At 42.6% G+C, this 21,607-nt stretch overlaps 1 protein-coding gene across 1 annotated transcript; it reads right to left on the reverse strand.

Annotated features, from left to right (window-relative positions):
* Window positions 1–12,879: 12,879 nt before the first annotated feature.
* On the reverse strand, window positions 12,880–20,223 carry MANSC1 (MANSC domain containing 1). Its single transcript, XM_054822804.1, has 3 exons — window positions 19,695–20,223; window positions 18,687–18,827; window positions 12,880–14,217 (listed from the first exon to the last, which is right to left on the reverse strand). Exons 1-3 carry the CDS (start codon window positions 19,912–19,914, stop codon window positions 13,226–13,228), a joined length of 1,353 nt encoding a protein of 450 aa, XP_054678779.1. The 5' UTR covers window positions 19,915–20,223; the 3' UTR covers window positions 12,880–13,225.
* Window positions 20,224–21,607: the final 1,384 nt, after the last annotated feature.

Here is a 21,607-nt window from a genome sequence, read left to right on the forward strand (position 1 = left end):
CTGCGCACGCAAGCAGAGCAAACCAAGGAATTCATTCCCCACTTCCCATGGGCAGGCAGGTGTTCAGCCATCTCCAGGAGAGCAGGGCTCCATCACATGTAACAGTGACTTGGGAAGACAAACGCCATCACTCTGAACGTCCCCCCCTTCCTTCTTCTTCCCCCAGCTTTATATGCTGAGCATGACGTCATAGGGTATGGAATATCCCTTTGATCAGCTGGGGTCAGCTGTCCTGGCTGTGTCCCCTCCCAGCTCCCTGTGCACCCCCAGCCTACTTACTGGTGGGATGGTGTGAGAAGCAGCAAAGGCCTTGGCTCTGTGTGAGCACTGCTCAGCAGCAATGAAAACATCCCTGTGATATCAACACTGTTGTCAGCACAAATCCAAAGCATTGCCCCATGCCAGCCACTATGAAGAAAATTAGCTCTACCCCAGACAAAACCAGCACACTCTTTTATTTTAGTAAGAAACTCCCCTTGTTGCATACAGTTATTTTCATTAACCTTAGAAAGAGAAACCTTGGTTTGCCGGCTCAAATCCAGTCTGAGGCTTCAACTGCCAAGAAACCTGCACAGCTTTACCCTTACCTCCAGACTTACATGGTGGCTCAATGATACAAGATCTTTCAAAGGTGGGGGTTTTTTATATACTGAGGTTAGTTCCCTGGTTTGGTTGGTGGCCCAGCCTCACAAGCAGTTGTGTCAGCACACAGGAGAGCAAAGGACGGCCGCTGGAGCTCCTGAAACCAGCAGCGTCTGCCCAAGTCACTCTATCTTTGAACTGCGCCCTGAGTTCCAGTGGAATCCATGGGATCTTTCACAGGACCAGGACCAAAGTCCCTAATGAGCAATAGCTGTTAGGAGAAGATGGCTGCTCAGCAAATGAATTTGTGGCTGCCCACATCACAGAAACCACTATCATAATTAGCTCTCTCGCTGAATGTCTCAACAAGAATTAATAGGCATGGTGTGGTGAAATCCTGGTCCCTCTGAAGTCAATGGCAAAACTCTCACCAACTTCAAAAGGGCCAAAGTTGCATTCTGAAATTCTAGTTCAAGTCCTCTCTTGCCCCCAGCAGGAAAGTCTGCAGCACCGTAGCTTAGGAAATGAGATGTGAAGTAGTGATGACTTCATCAATGATGCCTGTTACAAGCATTTCACAGATAAAATAGGACACCCTGACTTGTGGCATTGTCACCTTGCCACTTTGCCTACATCATACAATTTATAAAGAAAAATGCTTCACCCAACTCTTCCCCAAACGAAGGTCAGCTCTCATAAATGTGACAGATATGCCTGACGAGGTTTATCCTGTTTCAAGAATGCAATGGGTTCATCGTAGTGTTCCTCCTTCAATGAACGGAGTACAACATCCTCTAGTCCTTCCTGAAGTTCAATAACAAGCAGACATACTTTTTCCCTCGCTTTTACTCCCATACCGTACAAACCGCACCTTTTCACCAGGACGTAGGCAGCTTACAAGCAAATTTCCTTGGACTAACAGTCATGTCTCTAGTCCAGAAATTTTCTCCAGGCCACGAGACCTCATTTGTCTTTGCAGTTACTGTCTGCAGGGTTCCCCCCACAGTCTGTCAAACCACAGGAAAAACTAGCACTCCTGCTACTTCTGTGGCAATTTTCCCATCAAACATCCCATCAAGTCCCTTTTTTATCAATAGAGTTGCCTCTTCTCCTTGCGTTTCAGTACTACCTTATTTTTCTCCCCCTTTATTAAATATAATACCCATTCTTTCTTTCTCATCTCCTCTACCAGAAGAGGTTGCCTGGTACCCAGGATGAGAACTGCATTTCTTTGTGGCTAAAAAAAAAAAATCCTTACAACAAAACCTTCAGAGAAGAGAAGCAGAGTTCAGCAGCCCATACAGGCGAGCTAGTCCAACAGTAATCCGGCAATATCCCCAAGGGGAAATATGAAATAAGATGGCCTGAAAGGCTCGGGCATTTTCTTTACACCTTTGGAGGAGTGTTTGGACTCCTGCTGATGGTGCATCCAAGGTCAGGCTGCCTACCTACTCCCTCTTTTCTCCTCTTCCATCTCCCAGGGAGTTGAAAACAGCACTGCCTGAGGATACGCTTCTCCAGTGGTTGCATTTGCAGTGTGAACCATGCAGGATTCTGATTTTAATTTGGCATTGCCCACCAGACCACAGGGCAAGTCCAAGACTTTCCTTATGAATATTTAGCCGTGGCTACATTTCAAAGCCAAATTATAAAAATGTCATTTGAGAAAGTTACAGTTCTAAAATTTGCAAAGTACTTTAATGCTAGGTCGATACAGCAAAAACATCCTTTTAAAAGAGCTCACATTTCAGGCTGACAAACACCAAAACACCATTTTGTTCTAGTTTGCTCAAATTTTCAAAACCAGTCAGCATCTGGGCTCTATTAACCATAACGTGCGTGCCTTTTAAGCAACAACAAGTTAAGAGTATTTCCTTCTCAAACCTCTTTCATGGAGTTCAGCGTTTTGCAATACGCATCCATAACACTTACCAATTCTGCTTTGCGCGGCAGCCTTTGAAGTTTAAAAATTAGTTACTGGTAAAGCATTGTACATTTGCTTGCACTCTTTTAGTGGTGGGGAGTAATGACTAGAATTTATGCCTATGGTCAAGAAAGGTAAGTCACTGCGTCACAGTAATTAGCAATCTTTCCTACAACAATTTTCGATCTTTATGCAATGTATGTGGGGTGACACACCATCTGTGCATAGGAAAGAGCTCATTTGCAGCTTGAAATAGCCACTTTGGGTTGAAGTGCTGTACCATGAAGTGCAGTTTACGGCAAGCAAAGAGACTCATCCCTCTCCAGTTCAAACTCTGGGAGGAGTTTATATATTATTTATTAGCAATAATTCATATTTATATTCCATCTTCATACTTCACATTTATATCCATGTTCTTGTTAATATTTTATTTATACCTATATGTGTATTTATATGATTTATATTCATATACAAATTAGCCTGCAATTCAGCCAAGGCACTAAGCACCTCAAGAATATGGCCGTGGATCATCACCCATGATACCTCTTCAGGGGTGTTATTTTTATTAGCTGTTAGGTAAGTTTCCAAAATAGACTAGAAAAGCAAGATGAGTTCCTCAGAGCAGAAAAGAGTGCCCTCTAATGGTTAGTCTTTAGGTTTAATGTCTGCAATATTTTATAAAGCACTGTTTAAAAGATTTGCAAGGCAAGGTTACAAAAATGCAAGAGGTTGAAGTAATTCATCATTTCAAGGAAAACCAAAATCTTTTTTACCCTCCTAACTTCTTTATAGGTAGCAATTAAAAATAAGGGTGGAGGCACATTCTTGGTAACGTTTTCATTAAATTACCATTACCCAGGATTTCTCAGAGAAAAATTGATGCCTTTGACAATTCAGAACTATTACCTGTACTCTGTTTGATGAGGTTTATGTTTCACTGTGGGCAGTATGTTCCAAGGCCTGGGAAGGCAGCATGCAGGACATGTGTAAGTTCCCAGTTTACTTCAGAATCAAAAAAAGTTATTGTGGATGCCCCAGAGTACGATACCACTCTTGAATGAGTAAATTTCAAGGACAAAATCCTTTCTTTTTCTTTTTCTTTTTCTTTTTCTTTTTCTTTTTCTTTTTCTTTTTCTTTTTCTTTTTCTTTTTCTTTTTCTTTTTCTTTTTCTTTTTCTTTTTCTTTTTCTTTTTCTTTTTCTTTTTCTTTTTCTTTTTCTTTTTCTTTTTTGAAATCAACTAATAACAATGCAGATAATAGTTTTAATTAGTCCTTGCTCACTTCTCAACTAATGAAATCCCAACATAATAGACAGTGGCCGATTCTACAGTCTATCCTTTTTTAACAAGCCATGCCAGTAATTTAGTTAGTGAGTTTCTGGTGTATTAGAAACATGGTGATCTTTGCATCACAGCTTTAGGACTTGGAGAGAATGGCTGAAGTGGAAACGAAGTGCCAAATTCTGCTCCCTACCCCGCTATCAACTGGCAGCAGCACCAAGTGCAAGGCATGCTTTAACCACCCGCGCCTCCACAAAAGATATTTGAAATACAGGTGCAGGACATTAAAAAGCTCCGCACACATTCACCCTGGCCATGAGCTAAAGCATCCCCCATTGACTTCATTGCCTGCTAGAGCAGGAATGAATGCGGGTCCTTAAGCTTGCACTGGCTCTGTATATAAAGGTTTCCACGTCTTATGGCCCGTAACTCATTCTTCATGTGATGTGGGGATGGAAGAGGCAACCGTATATGGGTGAAGTCTCATTTGCTGCTTTTCCATCTCCATTAGTTCTTTGAACACAGTGCGGACTTCAATAAAGACTCTTCCAGTACAGCTGGCAACTAAATGTAGATAAGTGACAAAGGAAAACACAGAGAAAGGCAGACCCACTCCCCAAATATATTTGTTAAAACAATTGTGTCTGCTATAAAGATGCTATTGAAGGATCATCATATTTCATTTTGGAATAATTAGATTCTATTTTCTCCTCTCAAGGAAAAAAGCGATTAGAGTGAGGCTGTCCAATCCATTCCTCATCCTTCCTTCTCCCCTCCCCAGTCAAACCCACAAAGACAGTATTTGGTCACATGGATCTTTGAATAAAAGACAGAGAATTGTGTCTGAATAGCCCTGACTGATAAAGCTCCTTCCAATGCCTTTTTCAGCATTGGAGCTTTGCAGTTAATGCAACTTCTACTAATTTTTTCCTTCCTACAATTGTGAAAAATCTAATACCTTTAGAATGATCTGAAAAGAGCTTACATAGAACAAAATCCCGATTTAATCTTGGTATATTAAGAAATCTTTTATTTGAACAAAACATTTAAAATGCTATTTTCCCCAAACACTTTTTTTTTTTTTAAAAAAAAAGATAAGTAAAGCTCTAAGTGTTCAAAGAAATGATGATTTAGAGTCCTATCTTCATTTGTGGTTTAGGAATCCTGCCACTTTAACTGGAGGAAACATTAGTGAGGATATGTGCTTCCTACAGTACAGTGTGGCATAAATCATGAGCTCAGTATATCAAAAGGTGTTCCAGTCACCATGTTAAAAAAAAACAATGGGAGCCAAAGACTCAAACCACTTAAAGATAGAAGAAAAAAAAAATGTCTGCAGAGCACTGTATACACCACTTAGTTGTTGCTCCCACTTTGTGTACTACGCCTCAGTTTGAGTCATAGAAAAAGAATTACAGAACCATAGAATCATAGAATGGTTTGGGTTGGAAGGGACCTCAAAGATCAACTAGTTCCAACCCCCCTGCCATGGGCAGGGACACCCTCCACTAGACCAGGTTGCCCACAGCCCCATCCAGCCTGGCCTTGAACACTTCCAGGGAGGGGGCAGCCACAACTTCTCTGGGCAACCTGTTCCAGTGCCTCACCACCCTCACAGTGAAGAACTTCTTCCTTATGCCCAATCTAAATCTACCCTCTTTGAGTTTAAAGCCATTATTCCTTGTCCTGTCACTACAGGCCCTGGTAAAAAGTTTGTCTCCGTCTTTCTTACAAGCCTCCTTTATGTATTGAAAGGTCACAATAAGGTCTCCCCAGAGCTTTCTCTTCTCCAGGCTGAACAACCCCAACTCTCTCAGCCTGTCTTCATAGGAGAGGTGCTCCAGCCCTCTGATCATCTTTGTGGCCCTCCTCTGGACTCCTCGTGGCCACGCTTCTTTTGATACAGCCCAGGGTACAGCTGGCTTTCTGGGCTGCAAGTGCACATTGCTGGCTCATATCTAATTTTTCATCTACCAGTATCCCCACGTACTTCTCCACAGCGCTGCTCTCAACCCATTCATCCCTCAGTCTATATTGATATTGGGAGTTGTCCCGACCCAGAAGCAGAACCTTGCACTTGGCCTTGTTGAACCTCAAGAGGTTCACATGGGCAAAATCTTCAAGCCTGTCAAGGTCCCTCTGGATGGCATCCCTTCCCTCATGCATAGTAACTGCACCACTCGGTGTCATCTGCAAGGTTACTGAGGGTGCACTCAGTCTCACTGTCTATTTCATTAATAAATATAGTGAACAGTACCTGTCCAAGTACGGAATACTGAGGGATACCACTCCTTTCTGATGTCCATCTGGACATTGAGCTATTGGCTGCAAAACTTTGGATGTGGCCATCCAGCTAATTCCTTATCTATTGAACAGTCCATCCACATCTCTCCAATTAAGCAACAAGGACATTCTGCACATACTATAGCTTTTACGAAACAGCAAGGTTTGAGCAACCTGCACTTGCTCTCACTTTATTTATTTGGTTTACCCCACTGAGTGATCACAGTGTACAAGCAGAAGAGCTGTAGCTCTTGGTCTTGTTCAGTGCCCCAGCAGCTCCCCTGGTTTCTGCACAGAAAGTTTAGAGTACTCAGCTATGCATCTGCCAGCGCTTTCTGTTATTCTTTCCATTAAATATGTGCCATGGTTTATGCTTACATGAACACAAAACATTTGAGACTCATACCTATAGTACAGGTGGAACACTTGTCATGGCTCTTTGAGAGAAACAAAGGACAAAATATTTTTTTTTCTGAGATACTGTTTTTTATTTCAATAGATTCAGAAGGACATCTTCATGAGCAAAAAGCACTCAACATTATGCAGTACTGGGTCCTTGACATATGCATCACCCATTCATTATTCTGCTGCATAGATACCATTTCAAAAGAAAGTTCACAACATCAAAATTCAAGTTTAAAATACTATTCAGTTATAAACAGGAAGATCTGAAAACTAAAGCAAAACACAACCTAGCAAATACAAGCGCAAATTCTTTTTTTCTTTCCCTTTGCAAAACCTCCACTATTGAACAATGTTGATAGACAATGGAACAGCTGTGCAGAAAAAGAAGGTAGAGGATAGATACTGAGTTGTCACAACTGATGGTAATAGGGTAAAATAAATATGAGTTGAACTGAGTTCAAGATTCAAAAAAGATTTGTTAAATTTTAGCTCAAAAGCCAAATGAGAAATACAAAGTCTTTCCTGGAGAGACCTAATTTGTTTTACCAGGTCCCTTATGAGACCTGCAATGAGGGTGGTTTCTAATTAGGACTTAATCAACATTTAATCAGGTGAAAATTAACTAAAGGAGAAAAAAATAATAATCAGTTACAAAGTTGTAAACTTTACCCCAAAACCAAGACTCATCTTTTTAATTCACCTTTCAAGCCTAGTTTCCTTCTACAGTCTGAGGTGGAACGTAGGTGTCAGGATGCAGCAGAACAGGTACAAGAACCAGTGTCTCACTCGCCAGCTGATGCAGTTGTGCAAGGTCGTGGACCCCAGCTGCTGCATCTGCCCACTTTAACTCCATCTGGATTGCTGCCCAGGATAATTTTTTTCTGTGTTCCAAACACCTGATGTTTTACAAAGTCAGGAGGCATTCCAGATACGAGGAAGTAAGTTGGACTGTAACTGCTTGTAGCACGTACACAACTTTTTGCTGTTGCTGGTGTTTGCAGGCTGAGTTCCTGGATATCACTTTCGTTATCAATTGATGGGGTAGCCAGTGGAGAAGTCTGCTGTCACCAGCGATACCCGTCTTTGGTGAATGCGAAAGCATCATGGCACTTGAACTATCCTCAAACTCACCTTCGAGATGGAAGCTCCAACATATTTCTGGAAAAGCTTACCCTCTCTCTGCTAGAGAGTGTAGCAAGTGGATAGACTTCAGCGATCAGGCCTGCCACTTTGCAAACTCTACCATCCTTTACAACGTTCACTTGAATGGGGCATACCCTTGCTTTATGTATTTGTCGGTGTAGGAAAGCCACAAGTGTATCTTGTTTAGTAGTGAGCAGCATAACGCAAGCTGTTCTCACTTGTTTAAGACTTTACCTCACAAACAAATTATTTTTTGCCCTTTCTAAAATGGAGCGCTTCGTAAAGGCAACGTATAGCATGTGCCAAATCTGGAATCTTTCCAGAAGTAGTGCCTGAGTTATCACATGGTGGAAAAACATTTGAAGTCCTTATTTCATGCCCTGAAACAAGACAAGAACAACATTGTCAGAGTTAAATAATCAGAAGCAGCTGGGAAAATGGTCTTCAGATTCTTTCAGAGATTTTACCTCTGGGCTGAGAAGTCCTGTCATCCTATAAGGCAATTGTTTTGGAAAGTTATGAGACGCTAAGTGGGAGAACTTGACTTACTTATATCCATGAACTGTGCGCTGGAGGATCTCCCACTGACATCAATGGCAGTTGCACAAAGACAAAGCAGCACACGGCCACTGCAGTAGAGGGATCATCTCACTCCTGACTGACTTGGGCTACACAGGACTTCAGTAGTGTCAGTGGAACTTGGATTTAGGATAGGGAAAAAAGGCTCTTTCACAAAAGCAGGCAGAAAAACTTACTTGGAAACTAACTAAACAGCAGGCAAGGCTATAGGAAATCTGTGTCATAGTAAGGGTTTTTCTACTGTCTTCCTAGCACAAGAATAAATGTTTGAACTTTGTGCAAATTTTCAATCTAGGTGTTGTTGAGAAGAGTTACAAAAGTCGCAATGTCACAGTCCAAGCACCACTGGTTGCATCCTTCTTTCAGCGTAAGCGAGGGCACAGAGAAAACCTGGTGCTGCTCCCGGTGGCTTTTGAACCTTCAGCCAGAACTTGGCTGCTTCTCTGATGTGGCAGGTACCAAAGCAAGTTATAAATACTTATACCTGATACACCATCCTAGCACCTTGAAGGAACACCTTTGTGGTCTTCAGAGTGAGCACTCAAATCACCAAATGTTTCAAAACATGCCTATGGTTTAGCCAGTCTAACCTACAACATCTTGAAGTTGTTCTGGATGTTAACTGCTTGTTAAATTTCTTTGAGAAAATACAGAGTGCACAGACTGATGATTCCTGGGTGTTGTCAATATGATGGAATTTTCAATTTTCTATTCAAAACGAAGCAAACCAAAAAGAAGAGGGATCAGAACACCTTAGATATGGCATATCTGAACTCTTTTGCCGCTTAAGACAATGACATTTTATAGGTTGGAAGGAGTGAAGTAACAGAACAGAACCCTCAGATTTTCTCTCATGAAGCAAGCCAATATGCAGAAAACAGTGAAGCATAGTTGTATCCTCAAGAAGGGTAGAGACATAGGAGAAAAAAGCAAATTTAAACTGTGAGATTAAAAATGAGTGTAGGCTTCCCAAAGATGAAGAAAAATGTTCAATATATCCCAGTCCTTCAGGAGACCTACCCATCAAGAGGCTGGTAAAGCATCTGGGACTCCTGAAGGGATGTGCAAGGTTTTTGAATGATGAGGGGATGCAGCTGTCCCACAACTGCCAATGAACAGGCAGGTAGAGACGTATATTACCTATATGAGAGAATGAGTAATGCATAGGAAGGGCCCAGCAGTCTAGGCCAATTTCAGGAGTGCAACAGAGCACAAAGTATAGCTCCTCTATATGTAGGGATACTGGGTGGAAACTGTCGACCGCAATAACGGCACTTTGTGTTTGTATCAGCATGGAGCGTGGGATGGCAGGAGCAAAGCAGTAACTAATGGTGTCGTCAGATCCAAATCCACTAAGATGGTTTTGCAGAAGGAAGGAAAATAAGATTCAGTTTTGAAACTGTCTTCTCATGTAATAATTTTGGGAGGTTTTTTTGTTAGTTGGTTAATAATTTACTTGAAAGAATCTCGAGTGTAAGTATTTCCTACTCCTACAGGAATTACAACAAACTGAAGCACTATTTGAAGAGAACACACTATACTGAGTTTGCAGCCCTTTGAGGTAGGGACTATGTACTCTCCTCATTCATCTCAAATAGATCTGCATTTTATTTCTTTCTGACTATTTACAGTCATTATAAAATTTGGACTTTATCTGTGCCTTACTTTACCACAAAACAGTTTTGTTCACAACAGTCTATATTTACACACCTTATGTTTCCTCAGTACTATAAAGCAACAACATGAAACCAAGCAGCTACAGCATTTATTACACTCTCCAGGTGATTAAAGTCAATCAGCTTTTGGCTTCATGCCATAATATAACTGGTTACCTTCAGAAAGAGCCACCCCAAATGCACAGGTTGTCATCGTATCGTGATGACCATAGCAGATGTCAATGGAAAAACAGAAGAGCGCACAGAAGTTTTAGATAAGCAGCATTGAAAAGCAGTTACTCTGTCTCACTCCCTTCTGTTTCATAATACAAGAGCATTATCCAGATAAATAAATAAGCTCCAAAAATGCATCTAGTTAAGCATCATAGTTGAAAGAATGATGATGGGAAATCTCTCTCTCCTGCTCTGTTAACTGGCAATGCCAATACATGACTAATAATGCAAGATGATTTAAAATTAATAAAATACAGAAGATAATATGCTTAGTTTTGTTGTCTCCCACAGCTGTTCACTATCACTGTATGATATAGTAAGAAGTTTTAAAAGTGTGCATATATAAACCTCCACCCAGAACCTTCCAATAAACAAAACAGCTTTCCTGTAAGACATTTTTGCAATGAAATAGCCATTGATTGGAAAGTTAAAAACCGAGCTAATTAAAATATTTTTTAAATTGGCATCCTCAAAATTTGTCAATTCTATTTAATAAACTGTTGTTGCCCTCTAGTGTTCAAACACAGCTTGTAAACCTCCCTCCAGAAAGATCCAAACCGGTCACCTAATGATTCCCCATCTGTTCTTAGTCCAACAAGACAAATGGATGGGGAAAAAAAAAAAAAAAAGATAAATGCTTCAGTACAACTGCCTGGTTTTCTTTGCTCAAGCATAAAAAAGGATTTTTAATTTAAGAACATTTAAAGTTGTTTGTTTCACTCAAAAATTGTGAAAGACCACTGCGCTCGGCATCCTTGCCAAATTAGTGGTGGTACCCATGCACCTCTCTGCTTTACTTCTGCCATTCACCGTGCTTGATGTACATCACTGTTTGGGTTGGAGAGTGATGTTTCTAACGGTGTTAGCCAAATACACTCCCAGTGCTCTGAATGACCCTGAGATACATCTGCCTGCCTTCTCCTGAATGTATCCCTACTGTACTGTACCATATCAATTAATACCAACCATCTCTCCCTCCAATAAATTAGTTATTAGAGCAGAAACGCTCAGTGAGGATTCAGGGGTTGTTCTCAGCACCTCTCCTGCAATGAGCTGCTGTGATGGCATCAGCCATGGAGGAAGCTTCTCACGACATTGTTAGTTCTTTCTGGAGAAAATTACGGTCAACCTCAGATCTGCACCTGCATTTTTACAGGCCACGACTGGGCCTTGTACTTATCATTTTATTAACTCATTTCCGAGAAATGTTCCCCCTTGTCATGTTCCTTGACCAGAAACCTTTGAAAATAGCTATTAAAAAAAAAAACCAAACCAAAACTGAGGTTAAACAAAGTGCAGTCAACAGACAAGCTGATGAACTTGAGATACTTTTATTTTGTAATTTTGTTCACTTTTAAGAGGTTATCCAGAATGTTTTCCCTTTGAGCGTTGTCCGTTTTCAGACTTAAGCAATGTGGAAGACCAGCTGGTTTTGTGTCTGTAGAGCAATTTTCAGTCCCCACACAGTAAGAATTCAACTTCTTGACATAAGGAACACTGATGTTTTGATCTCTGAAAATGGAATTTTCGGAGAATTTTCTGCATAAAGTTATTGTTAGAGCTCTCAGAAAGCTTGCCTTGAGGCCGTTTTTGGATCACACCTCCTTCCCACCGCACTGAGCTTGACTGATCTAAGAACCTCTTGGACGTGAGTCATGTTTCACATTTTGTAATAGAATTATTTCCTTGTATTCATGAGGCACCCTTCCTTCTCTGTCTTGGTTTGTTGTTGATTATGCTGCCTGCCACATGGATACTTTGAAATCTAGCCTTTCATTCTAAAAACAGGTTTAGACTGGGTGTACACAAAGGGAAATGTGAATAATACAAACTGGAAGTTGTGTAGCAAACAGCAGATGCTCACACGCACTCTCACTCATCTCTTGTTCCAGAGGCGGGGAAATGTATAAAGCGCTTACACTTACTGCCAGTCACGCAAAGACGTGAAGTGGGTGTGCTCTGAGAGACAGTAAGAGCTCTGCGTGCTCAGGAGGGACAGCAAGCCCAGCACTGCTGCAAGCAGCTCTTGAGAGCCACCAACCTGGCAAGGGAAGTAGGACAACGCCCGAAATATGAAGATAACGCAACCTTGTTCATCTGCTCCTGCTGACTGCAGGAAACTTCTCTGAGGTTGGCATCCTCCTACATAGCCACCGTTTTCCTTTAAAACTTTCTTACTTCACTTCAATCCCTCTAGATGGTCAGCAAATGGAGACCACACCTTTTCTGTGTCCTCTGCCGACAATACAGCTGTTGTCTTTGCTAAGCCCCCTCACAAGTTTCTGCCTGCTCTGCAATCAGGTGTTGAGTCTCAACTTTTGGGGATTTCAGTGTATTAGAACAGATTCTCTCTCACGTATATGCCAAGTCACTTGGTCATCCCGTTTGTCACGAAAGAGCTTGATTGTAGCTTGCTTTACTTTGATATGATAAAACCTCTTTCTCTCTGATATATATTGCAAAAAAACAGTGGGCTACAGGGTGACGAGCTCTTTGGAAAAGGCAAACTCAGATTTGCAGCACGTGGTTTTAAGGATAGCTTGTGATGAAGAAAAAAGCAGAAGAAAAAATACTATTAAAGATACATATCCATAAACTACATGTAGCTAAGGAAAGTTAAACCAACTATGTTATCTGTACTACAAGTTTTACTGTTTGCACCTAAAACCATTTGGGCGCAAAACTCTACTACCAAGTAACCCTTTAAGGCTACAGATAGAGTAAATAGGCCTGCCAGGCAATTGTGTAATGCTATGGCATTTGGGGGCAAATAGCATTGAAAACACTCACGCGCTGCATAGGTACTCAATTTATTAGGTGCACTTCTATTCCACTAATCTTGTCATAGTACAGATTAAGCTCTTCAAACACTTTTTCTCCTTAAATATAAGACCTTAATAGCTTAACTTGGATTTTAGTGTTTATTTTCTGGATTTAATAATAAATCAAAAATTATAGACATTACAGTTCAGCATAGAAAAAGCAGTCCTCTTTCCCACCAAAGCCATCTGCCGCTTTCCCATTAGTGGCCAAAAAACGGAATCCATCCTCTTCTGAGATTTCAATAGCTACTGTTCTGTTTCAGACCTGTCCTCTCAAAGATGAGAGATGCTCCTCACAATCTTATTCTCTCTCCTCATCATACATCAGCATACATTCCATTGATCAAGTAATCCAGTCTGGTATAATGCCTCTTCTGAAGAGATTCATGTATTTTCTTCCCTGTCAGTGCAATAACAAGCAAGAAGAAAATCACCCCAAAAAACAAAGCTGCTATAAGGCTGCTTTTTTCTCCCAGCTGAACAACACCTTTCCCTCTCAAAACACTCTTTGGCAAGTAGCTTTCTGAATCAGACAGGTCATAACCCTGAGGGTTGTTTTGGGAGGACATGGGGGAATCACTAGCAGACAGAGTGAAACCTGAAAAAGAGAGGAGGGTTACATGGCTGCTATCATTGGAAGAGACAACTGTTGGCTCAGGAGGGATGGCTGGAGTTCTTAGCCCTGATGGGACGGTAGCAGATCTGGAATTCGTGGTCACCTGCTTGGTTGCAGAAGTAGAAGCAGAAGTTGTGGGGCTGGAAAGAGGAACATGAGTAACAGCGATGCTGGTGGCAGGGATACCGGGTTTAGCTCTAGTGGTTGCAGTAGGTGGAAAGGTAGCTGTGGTGGTGGTGACAGTAGTAGGTTCAGCACCTCCAGGATGCAGAGAGGTTGTACGAGATTCCAGTTGGGTGGTACTTGTCGGCAGAGGAGTAGGGGTAGTGCTACTGGGTTCAGGAGCGCTAGACTGAGCGGTGGGGAACGAAGCAGAGGGGTTTCCAAATCGAACAGCAGATGTATTTGGCGGCAGGTTAATTACTTTCTGCCTCGGGATGGGGTCTAAGCTCTCTGGATGTTTTGCACTTTGAGATTCAGGAAAAATCGTATAAAATTCATTGTTTAAATGCTTGGCCACATGGTTCAGGTGTTCAGATTCCTGATGAAAAACAGATTCTTGCAAAGCAGCAGTATGATTCTGATGGCTAGTCTGACCATGAGAAATAAAGGCTCCAGCATCTGAAGACAAAGAATACTCATTTGAAGAAAAGTCCTCACTTTTGAAGGATGTATCCTCCAGGACATGGGTGTCTGGAAACAGAAAGAAAATACCAGTATTTAATTATTAAATCTATTTTTGACTACCACAGGCTTACTCTAACAATTTGTATTTCTTAGTAAGAGAGATATAAGGGGGCTCCAGAAAATAATGACTAATGCAACTGAGTCATCAAGATCTTCCTCTCCTTAAAATATGGTGAGGAAATATTCTGTGTCATAAGATCTGTCATAGAATCACAGAACAGTTTGGGTTGGAAGGGACCTCAAAGATCATCTAGTTCCAACCCCCCCTGCCATGGGCAGGGACACCCTCCACTAGATCAGGCTGCCCAAAGCCCCATCCAACCTGGCCTTGAACACTTCCAGGGAGGGGGCAGCCACAGCTTCTCTGGGCAACCTGGTCCAGTACCTCACCACCCTCACAGTAAAGAATTTCTTCCTAATATCTAATCCAAATCTACCCTCTTTTAGTTTAAAGCCGTTACCCCTGGTATCCTATCACTCCATGCCCTTGTAAACAGTCCCTCACCATCGTTCCTGTAGGCCCCCTTCAGGTACTGGAAGGCTGCAATAAGGTCTCCCTGGAGCCTTCTCTTCTCCAGGCTGAACAACCTGTCAGTCTCAAGCCTGGGCACACCAGACCCTGCCTGCCGATTCTTACGGAATTCACCTGTGCAGAGCAAGTGTCCCAATGTGATTGTTTTACACTCGTATTGCATGCATGTAAGTGTTGTATTTAGCAGTGCAATGCAGAGTGAGTAGGCCCATCGCCTCTCACCATTTTCAGCCTCTGTCAGTTAAGAAGTAGCTATTATCAACCTCACTTTCATTTGTCAGATGTACACATTTCTGCCTAGCCAAGATGATTCTATACTCCCTTTTTTTGCAATATCCAAGCACCCTGTGATTGATTGATAGATACAATTCAATTCACATACAAAAATTGTCTTATGAAACAAGGTGGCAATAACAGTCCCATTTCATAAGCATACTGATTTGTAGGAAAGACCTGAGCTCCTACTGCCATGCTAGAAGAAAGACACTGCTCCAAGAGTTTCTGAGGTATTTGCAGTAAAGGCCTCCACAATAAGCAGATTGCTCTTGATCATTTCTCCAGAAGTCAGTACGTATTGCTTGCAAACTATGTAGGTGAATGTTATGTAATAGAATTTGGAAGCAGGGCAACAGCATTATGTGACCAAAATTCCGTATGATCACTAATCCAAACAGCTACCTCATTCTACACAGGTATTATAGAGACACTTTGGGTGAGCATGAGCTCTTGGGAAGACTGGCTGCTATCATTCAGATTTCATATGTATATGTGTGTGTATATATAAATATACACACATCATTATCACTCGGTTGCTGCACAGAATATTTAAAAGGGAACGTCCTCTCAAGTAGTTCTGACTCTCAATCATCTCATTTTTTTATAGAAACAAAGAAGTTTGTTAACTGCACTGGAATTGAAATAAATCATAGAATCACAGAATGGTTTGGGTTGGAAGGGACCTCAAAGATCAACTAGTTCCAACACCCTGCCACAGGCAGGGACACCCTCCGCTAGACCAGGTTGCCCACAGCCCCATCCAACCTGGCCTTGAACACTTCCAGGGAGGGGGCAGCCACAGCTTCTCTGGGCAACCTGGTCCAGTACCTCACCACTCTCACAGTAAAGAATTTCTTCCTAATATCTAATCCAAATCTACCCTCTTTTAGCTTAAACCCATTACCCCTTGTCCTGTGACTAGATGCCCTTGTAAACAGTCCCTCTCCAGCTTTACTGCAGGCCCCTTCAGGTACTGGAAGGCTCAAAAACAAATTGTCCATGACATTTTCATTGTCACTTTTTTCTCAAGTAGAAACTCTTTGACTAGAGGAATAGATTTATTCCAGTTTTATTATACATGCAAAGAAGCCTACTTGGCTGCTGTTTTAATATGTATTTCCAAGCCTTAAGACTCAAAAAAAAAAAGAAATGCAAAAAAAATAAAAAAAACCAAAACACAAAACCAGCAAACCAAAAACCTGGCAATGCTTTAAACAAGAGCACAGCAAACACTTCACTGGAATCGTAGACACCAATTTTTATCCTAACCCTCCAGTCAGGCACAAGCTTCTTAGCAAAGTAAGATCCTAAACAGAGATAATGGACTCTAACCACAAGGACTGACTTAGAGAAAAGCCATATTCTGTTTGTAGATAGTGGCTTTAAATAATGAAATGTTCAGTTATTAGAGAATCAGAAACTGTATAGTCAAAGACATCCAAACTCTCAGCTGCTTCTGCAGCTCTGGACACATTTCCATACCAGCAAGGAAATGGCCCATCACCATCACGGAGTCAGTCCCCAGCTCACTTTTTCCCTGTTCCCCATGCACTCCCACGGACACTTTCCCCCTACCCCCTGTGTGCATAAACAAACAGCGGATGTAGTGTGGCAGCTACAAAGCACTTGCAGCATGCTATGTCATCTTCAGTTCGCTCGCCTGGGCAACAGCTAGAGAAGCACGGAGTATGCACGCAGTGGCCAAAGGATGGGCGGAGGGAGCGCTACGTGACAAGTCCCATACGGGAGTTAAGTATCACTGCAGCACTCGGATTAATTAACTGCCTGCACTAACTAACTCTACTCCACGTTTTCACCATCAAACATTGATTTTATAGCATTCTTTGTCTCCATTTCAGACTACAAGCTCCCAAATAGGATTGCCCAAAACCATCACGTGCGAGGTACAGCTGGGGTATGAGGATAGATATGCTTGCTGGTAAGAAAGAACAAGGGCACTACCCAAGTCAACCTCTAAAATGAGATTAAAAACTCAAAGTGATCCTGCTGATATCTCAAATCCAGTAAGCTGCACTAGAAACCAAACTTCAGGGTTGTAACTCTTAAAAACAAACTAAGCACCTCTTGAGCATACTTAGCTAGAACGCACCAGTATCTTAGTGGGGTGAAGGCAGCAAACACCAAAGTAGTACATGAAGAGCAGTAATCAGAAATGTTATTTCTTTTCAGCAATAGCTCTTTGCTACTGGGACCAGGAAATGCTTTACTTCCCAAGCCATATGTTGTTCCATTAGTTACCAAGCCACAAGAATAGTTTGAAAAAGACAAAGACAATCTCATTATTAACTTAGCCTCAGTAATTTAAGTTGCTTTATTAGCAATAGAGTATCTTTCCCCCTTTTAGTTTGGTTTTCAGTGTAACCACATGCAGACTCTCATGTGAAAAAACAGAGCTTGAAACGTTTATCAGTACCAACAGCACTCAGGTGCTACCTTTGAAAGCTTATTAGGAACATAAGGTAAATAAGGTAGCATAATCTTTCCATAATTCAATGTTCATAGAAGCTAAAAAAAATGCAAAATGAAAAAATAGATGGTATATGCAATCATGCTTTTAACTGAGCGTTACTATAGGCAGGATGAAAGCAGGAGCATGACTACATTTCTTGTTTCTTTGTTTGCATCCCTTATATTCTTGTAGAGGAGAAAGAGCTGGAGAAAAGAGTAGTCATAATGACAATTTTACAGGCATGCAATTCATTTGTTGCACACGGCTTTTACCCAGTTCCTGTGTGATTATGCTTGCATGAAAATATTTGGTAACATTATGTGAATAATCTCTCTGCATATCCGGCTGTCACTCCTTGCATAGTTCCTCTTGGAAAAGTTCTATTTCCAGATGCTGAAATTTTGCTGAGAAAGAGAAAATTTCTGCTCTCTCAAGCAGCCACACTGAAACCAGCTTGTGAACTCTTGGCAGAAGGACAGTCTAATTATCAGTTTCTTATCTGGGCCGTTCGAACAGGTCTGGTGCAAGTCAACATCAGTCTGCAATGAAGACTTGCTATTCAAAATCCAACAGCACACGACAGCGAGAAATTTCTGAGTGTGCAACCCATATGCCAGAAAGCTTTGAGCTTAGTCTGTTTGCATCTGTGCTTCAGGTTTCCTAACTGAAAGCAGAAAATAATGATTATTATTGCCAATTACTTGGTAACATCACAGCAGTGCTCCGAGGCTTGCCCAACATTTGCTCAGTGTTTCTGCTTGTGTGTATATGGTATTCATCAGTGTAGCACGGATCCTTTGCACACACAGACAGCTATAAGGGCATCGTATTTCCATTGCTTTCTGTGATACTCTTCAGCATTACATAAGGAAATTTTCCTTCTTGCATATTTCAAGATGGAAGCAACTTCTTTTTCTTTTAAGCAAGGGAAAATTATGAGTTCTGAATCTAATGTGAAGGAATGTCATAAGGGTCGAGATGTTATTCCAACCGGGAAGCTGGGCCCACGGAGGAGCTCACCACACACCTGTCTATTCAACTCCCGCAAAGCAAAAAAGCAGCATTTTCAAATTACAATGCTTGGTTCAGAACATTTTATTAAAAATGCAACCCCCAAACATTTTCTGGTCACTACTGAAAAGTCACAGGTGCAAAAGTTAGTCCCAGGAGGGACTGGTGCCTCTTACTATTATTTACCTCTAGTTATCTTGTAGCTCACAAATCCTGTCGCAGGTTTCATTGGACAAGCCTCTGTACTAGGGCAGTAAAACAGGTAGCAGTTTGGATGCACGCTTGTCCTTTGAGTATCAAAAATCATCAGGTTACACTTCTTGTCTCCTGCAAAGCATGATATATACATATTTCAGCAATAAGAACTTTTATACCATCTTGATAATAAGTTCTGGTCTGTTAAATTAGTTTTTCCTCCTGTGAGTAAGAGGAAAACTACTAACATATAACACTCCTACAGCAAAAACAACCCAGGCCTGCAAAACAATGGCCTAGGGCCAATATACAAAAGGTCACACCTTCCGCTTCCTGTACAGATGAAATTGGGTAAATAATGACTCTAACTCCTCATCCTCCCCTCACCCATACCACACTGGCACCACTCAATATAACAATGTCTCAACTTACAAATCCTGATAAATCTGAAAACCTCAGTGATATACTCATGGGGAAGGAAAGGATTTATACGCTTTTCCCAGTCACGTTCCAGGAATCGCTTTGGTTGTTACTGCTTGGGGGGTCACCTTTAACACTGTCATTTCTACTTGCTGCTCTGCCTCCTACTGCTCCAAGAGCTCGATGCAAACCAGCCGTCTCAGAGAAGGGTAAGCACTCTCATTTTTGGGTAAAATTAAACGTAGCACAAAATGTCAGTTACTTTATAGCACATCTATTAAATACAGCTTATGCATCTTGCAGTTTGGGGATCTGAGAAGTTCTAACATTTAAAACTACCACTGTTTCTTTGCTGCAACTATTTTCCTGAACAGTCAGGGGTCTTGCATTAAGTTCTAACATCACACTTAGCGAAACAGGATAGCAGCCGTACGCTGTTACTAGTCGCAGCGTGAATGAAAGGATAAGTTAATGCTTCCATGCTGAATACTGAGAACCCCCTTGTCCCAGACAACTCCAGAAGTAATTTCCGAAGTGTTTGTACGTACTAACAGAAAAGAGCAAAGAGGAGCCGGTTACCTGAGAGCTTTTCCCCCGAGCAGCAAGCACGAACGCAAGCTTCTGGGCTTGAGGTGTACACTGGCTCTGCGCCCCTGATGCCTTTGGGCAGAGATAAGTTTATATCGATGATGGTATTTTCCATTTTCTCCGTGGAGCACTCTTGGCTCAGGGATGGTCCAGGCATCACGCAGGTGATCACCAGCAAGCAAACCCGCCACCGGCTGCTGCCGGGAGACATGGTCACTCCGATGGGGTCTTCGCACGGTTGGGGTGACACCAGTCTTGGGGCGCCGGTACCACAGACGTACCGGACCCCGCTCGCCCAGCAACCCGAATTCGCGGCGAGCTTCCCGAAGCGCTGGTAGCCGGGGAAGCCGCCGCCGAGACGCCTCCTCTGCTCCCGGGGCTGGGACGCGTCTCTGGGGGCACCTTCGGGCCGCCTCCCCCCGCCGCCCGGTAGCGGGAAGGCAGCGGCGGGACCGAGCTGGGCTGCGCTCCGCGGCCGGGGCGGGAAAACAGCGCAAGGGAACGGCGGGCGCCCCGGCCCGCCGGCACGTCCGGGAGGAGGGGCGGCGGGGGAGGCGGGCCCCGGCCGCCTGCCTGCCTGCCTGCCTGCCCTCCTGCCTGCCCGGCGGGGCTGCGGTAGTGCCCCCGCTCCTCCAGCCGCTCGCCGAGCATCAGGCGCAAAGGAAAAACCACCCGGTGAAACTCTTCAGGTCGTGGTGGCGGCGATGTGGTTTTGTTCGCAGCCCGACCTGTCTCCTCCGACTGCGATCCGTTTTTGGAGGCTGTAATGAAAGTGATTAATATGCATGTCCTGGTCTAAATGCACACGTTCATGTTTCGATGTCTGGGTAAGCGTCTCTTTGCTACCTGAGTAATCCTGCCCAAATCACAGCCGAGCACAGGGCGTTTGCTGAAGGGAGTTGTATGGACAAACCTGTCTACTGGGAGCATGGACTGACGGCTCAGCCATTCTTCCTTCAACAGCCTTAGTGCAATTGCTTGCTTAAGTAATGGTTTTCCTTGGGAAATTTTTCATTTCCTTTTTTTTTTTTTTTTTTTTTTTTTTTGAGAGGGACAGTGTTTCAGAGTAAAAGTGGCAGAGAGAGTACGGAGCGCAAGGAATAAAAGGATGGCAAGATATATTCCTTCTTTTTCAGATCTCTCATCCTGCATCGTACTTAATACAGTTGTCTGTAAATAAAAGACATTTTCCTTTTAGGGGTGAAGGTGTAACTGTGGGATAGGGGCCGTGAAACAGAAACTATAGAATCAGGTTGAGTGGAGCTATCCCCCGTGCATCCAGCGCTGCAATAAAGAATGCCTGCCTTTTAACACTACATTGGTGTTACGAGGTTTATTCCCGGATTTCGGTGACAAAGGGATACCAAAGGGCAGGTGATTTTACATGCTGTATCGGTTAGAGTAGAATAATGAAAATAGGGAGTCTGGTTGTGTCTCTGGCAGACACCTGCTGTCTACTTTAAAGAAAGCAACTTAAATTGAGGTGACATTTCTTGCTTCTCCAAGATCCTTCCCTGGAGGGGGTGCAGTGCCAGCAGCAGCAGCAGCAGGGGCGCATCCTGCTTCATGCTGCCCTGCTGCCTGCCCTATGCTGTGCCTGACACCATGGACCCATGCCAAGGGACAGGCGGCCAACTTGTTCTTCTCGCCCAGTCAGTCCCCCATCTCCTTTGTTAATACAGCTGGGTGTTGGCTTTTATTTGGACGTATGTGTTGTAACAGACCGAGCCCATCATTTCATTTCACATCAAATGACCGATTTGGGGCAACTCCTAATGTTTCACTGTGATTCTCGCACATTTGGTGATTTTTTCTGAAATATTCAGCTGCACTTGTTTAAGAAAATCTTTATTTCTAGCCAGGTTTCCCTCTTCTAGTAAACCGGTAAAATTATTTTCACTGTT

Source organism: Grus americana, chromosome 1 (genome assembly GCF_028858705.1).
Source record: "Grus americana isolate bGruAme1 chromosome 1, bGruAme1.mat, whole genome shotgun sequence".
Lineage (NCBI taxonomy): Eukaryota > Metazoa > Chordata > Aves > Gruiformes > Gruidae > Grus > Grus americana.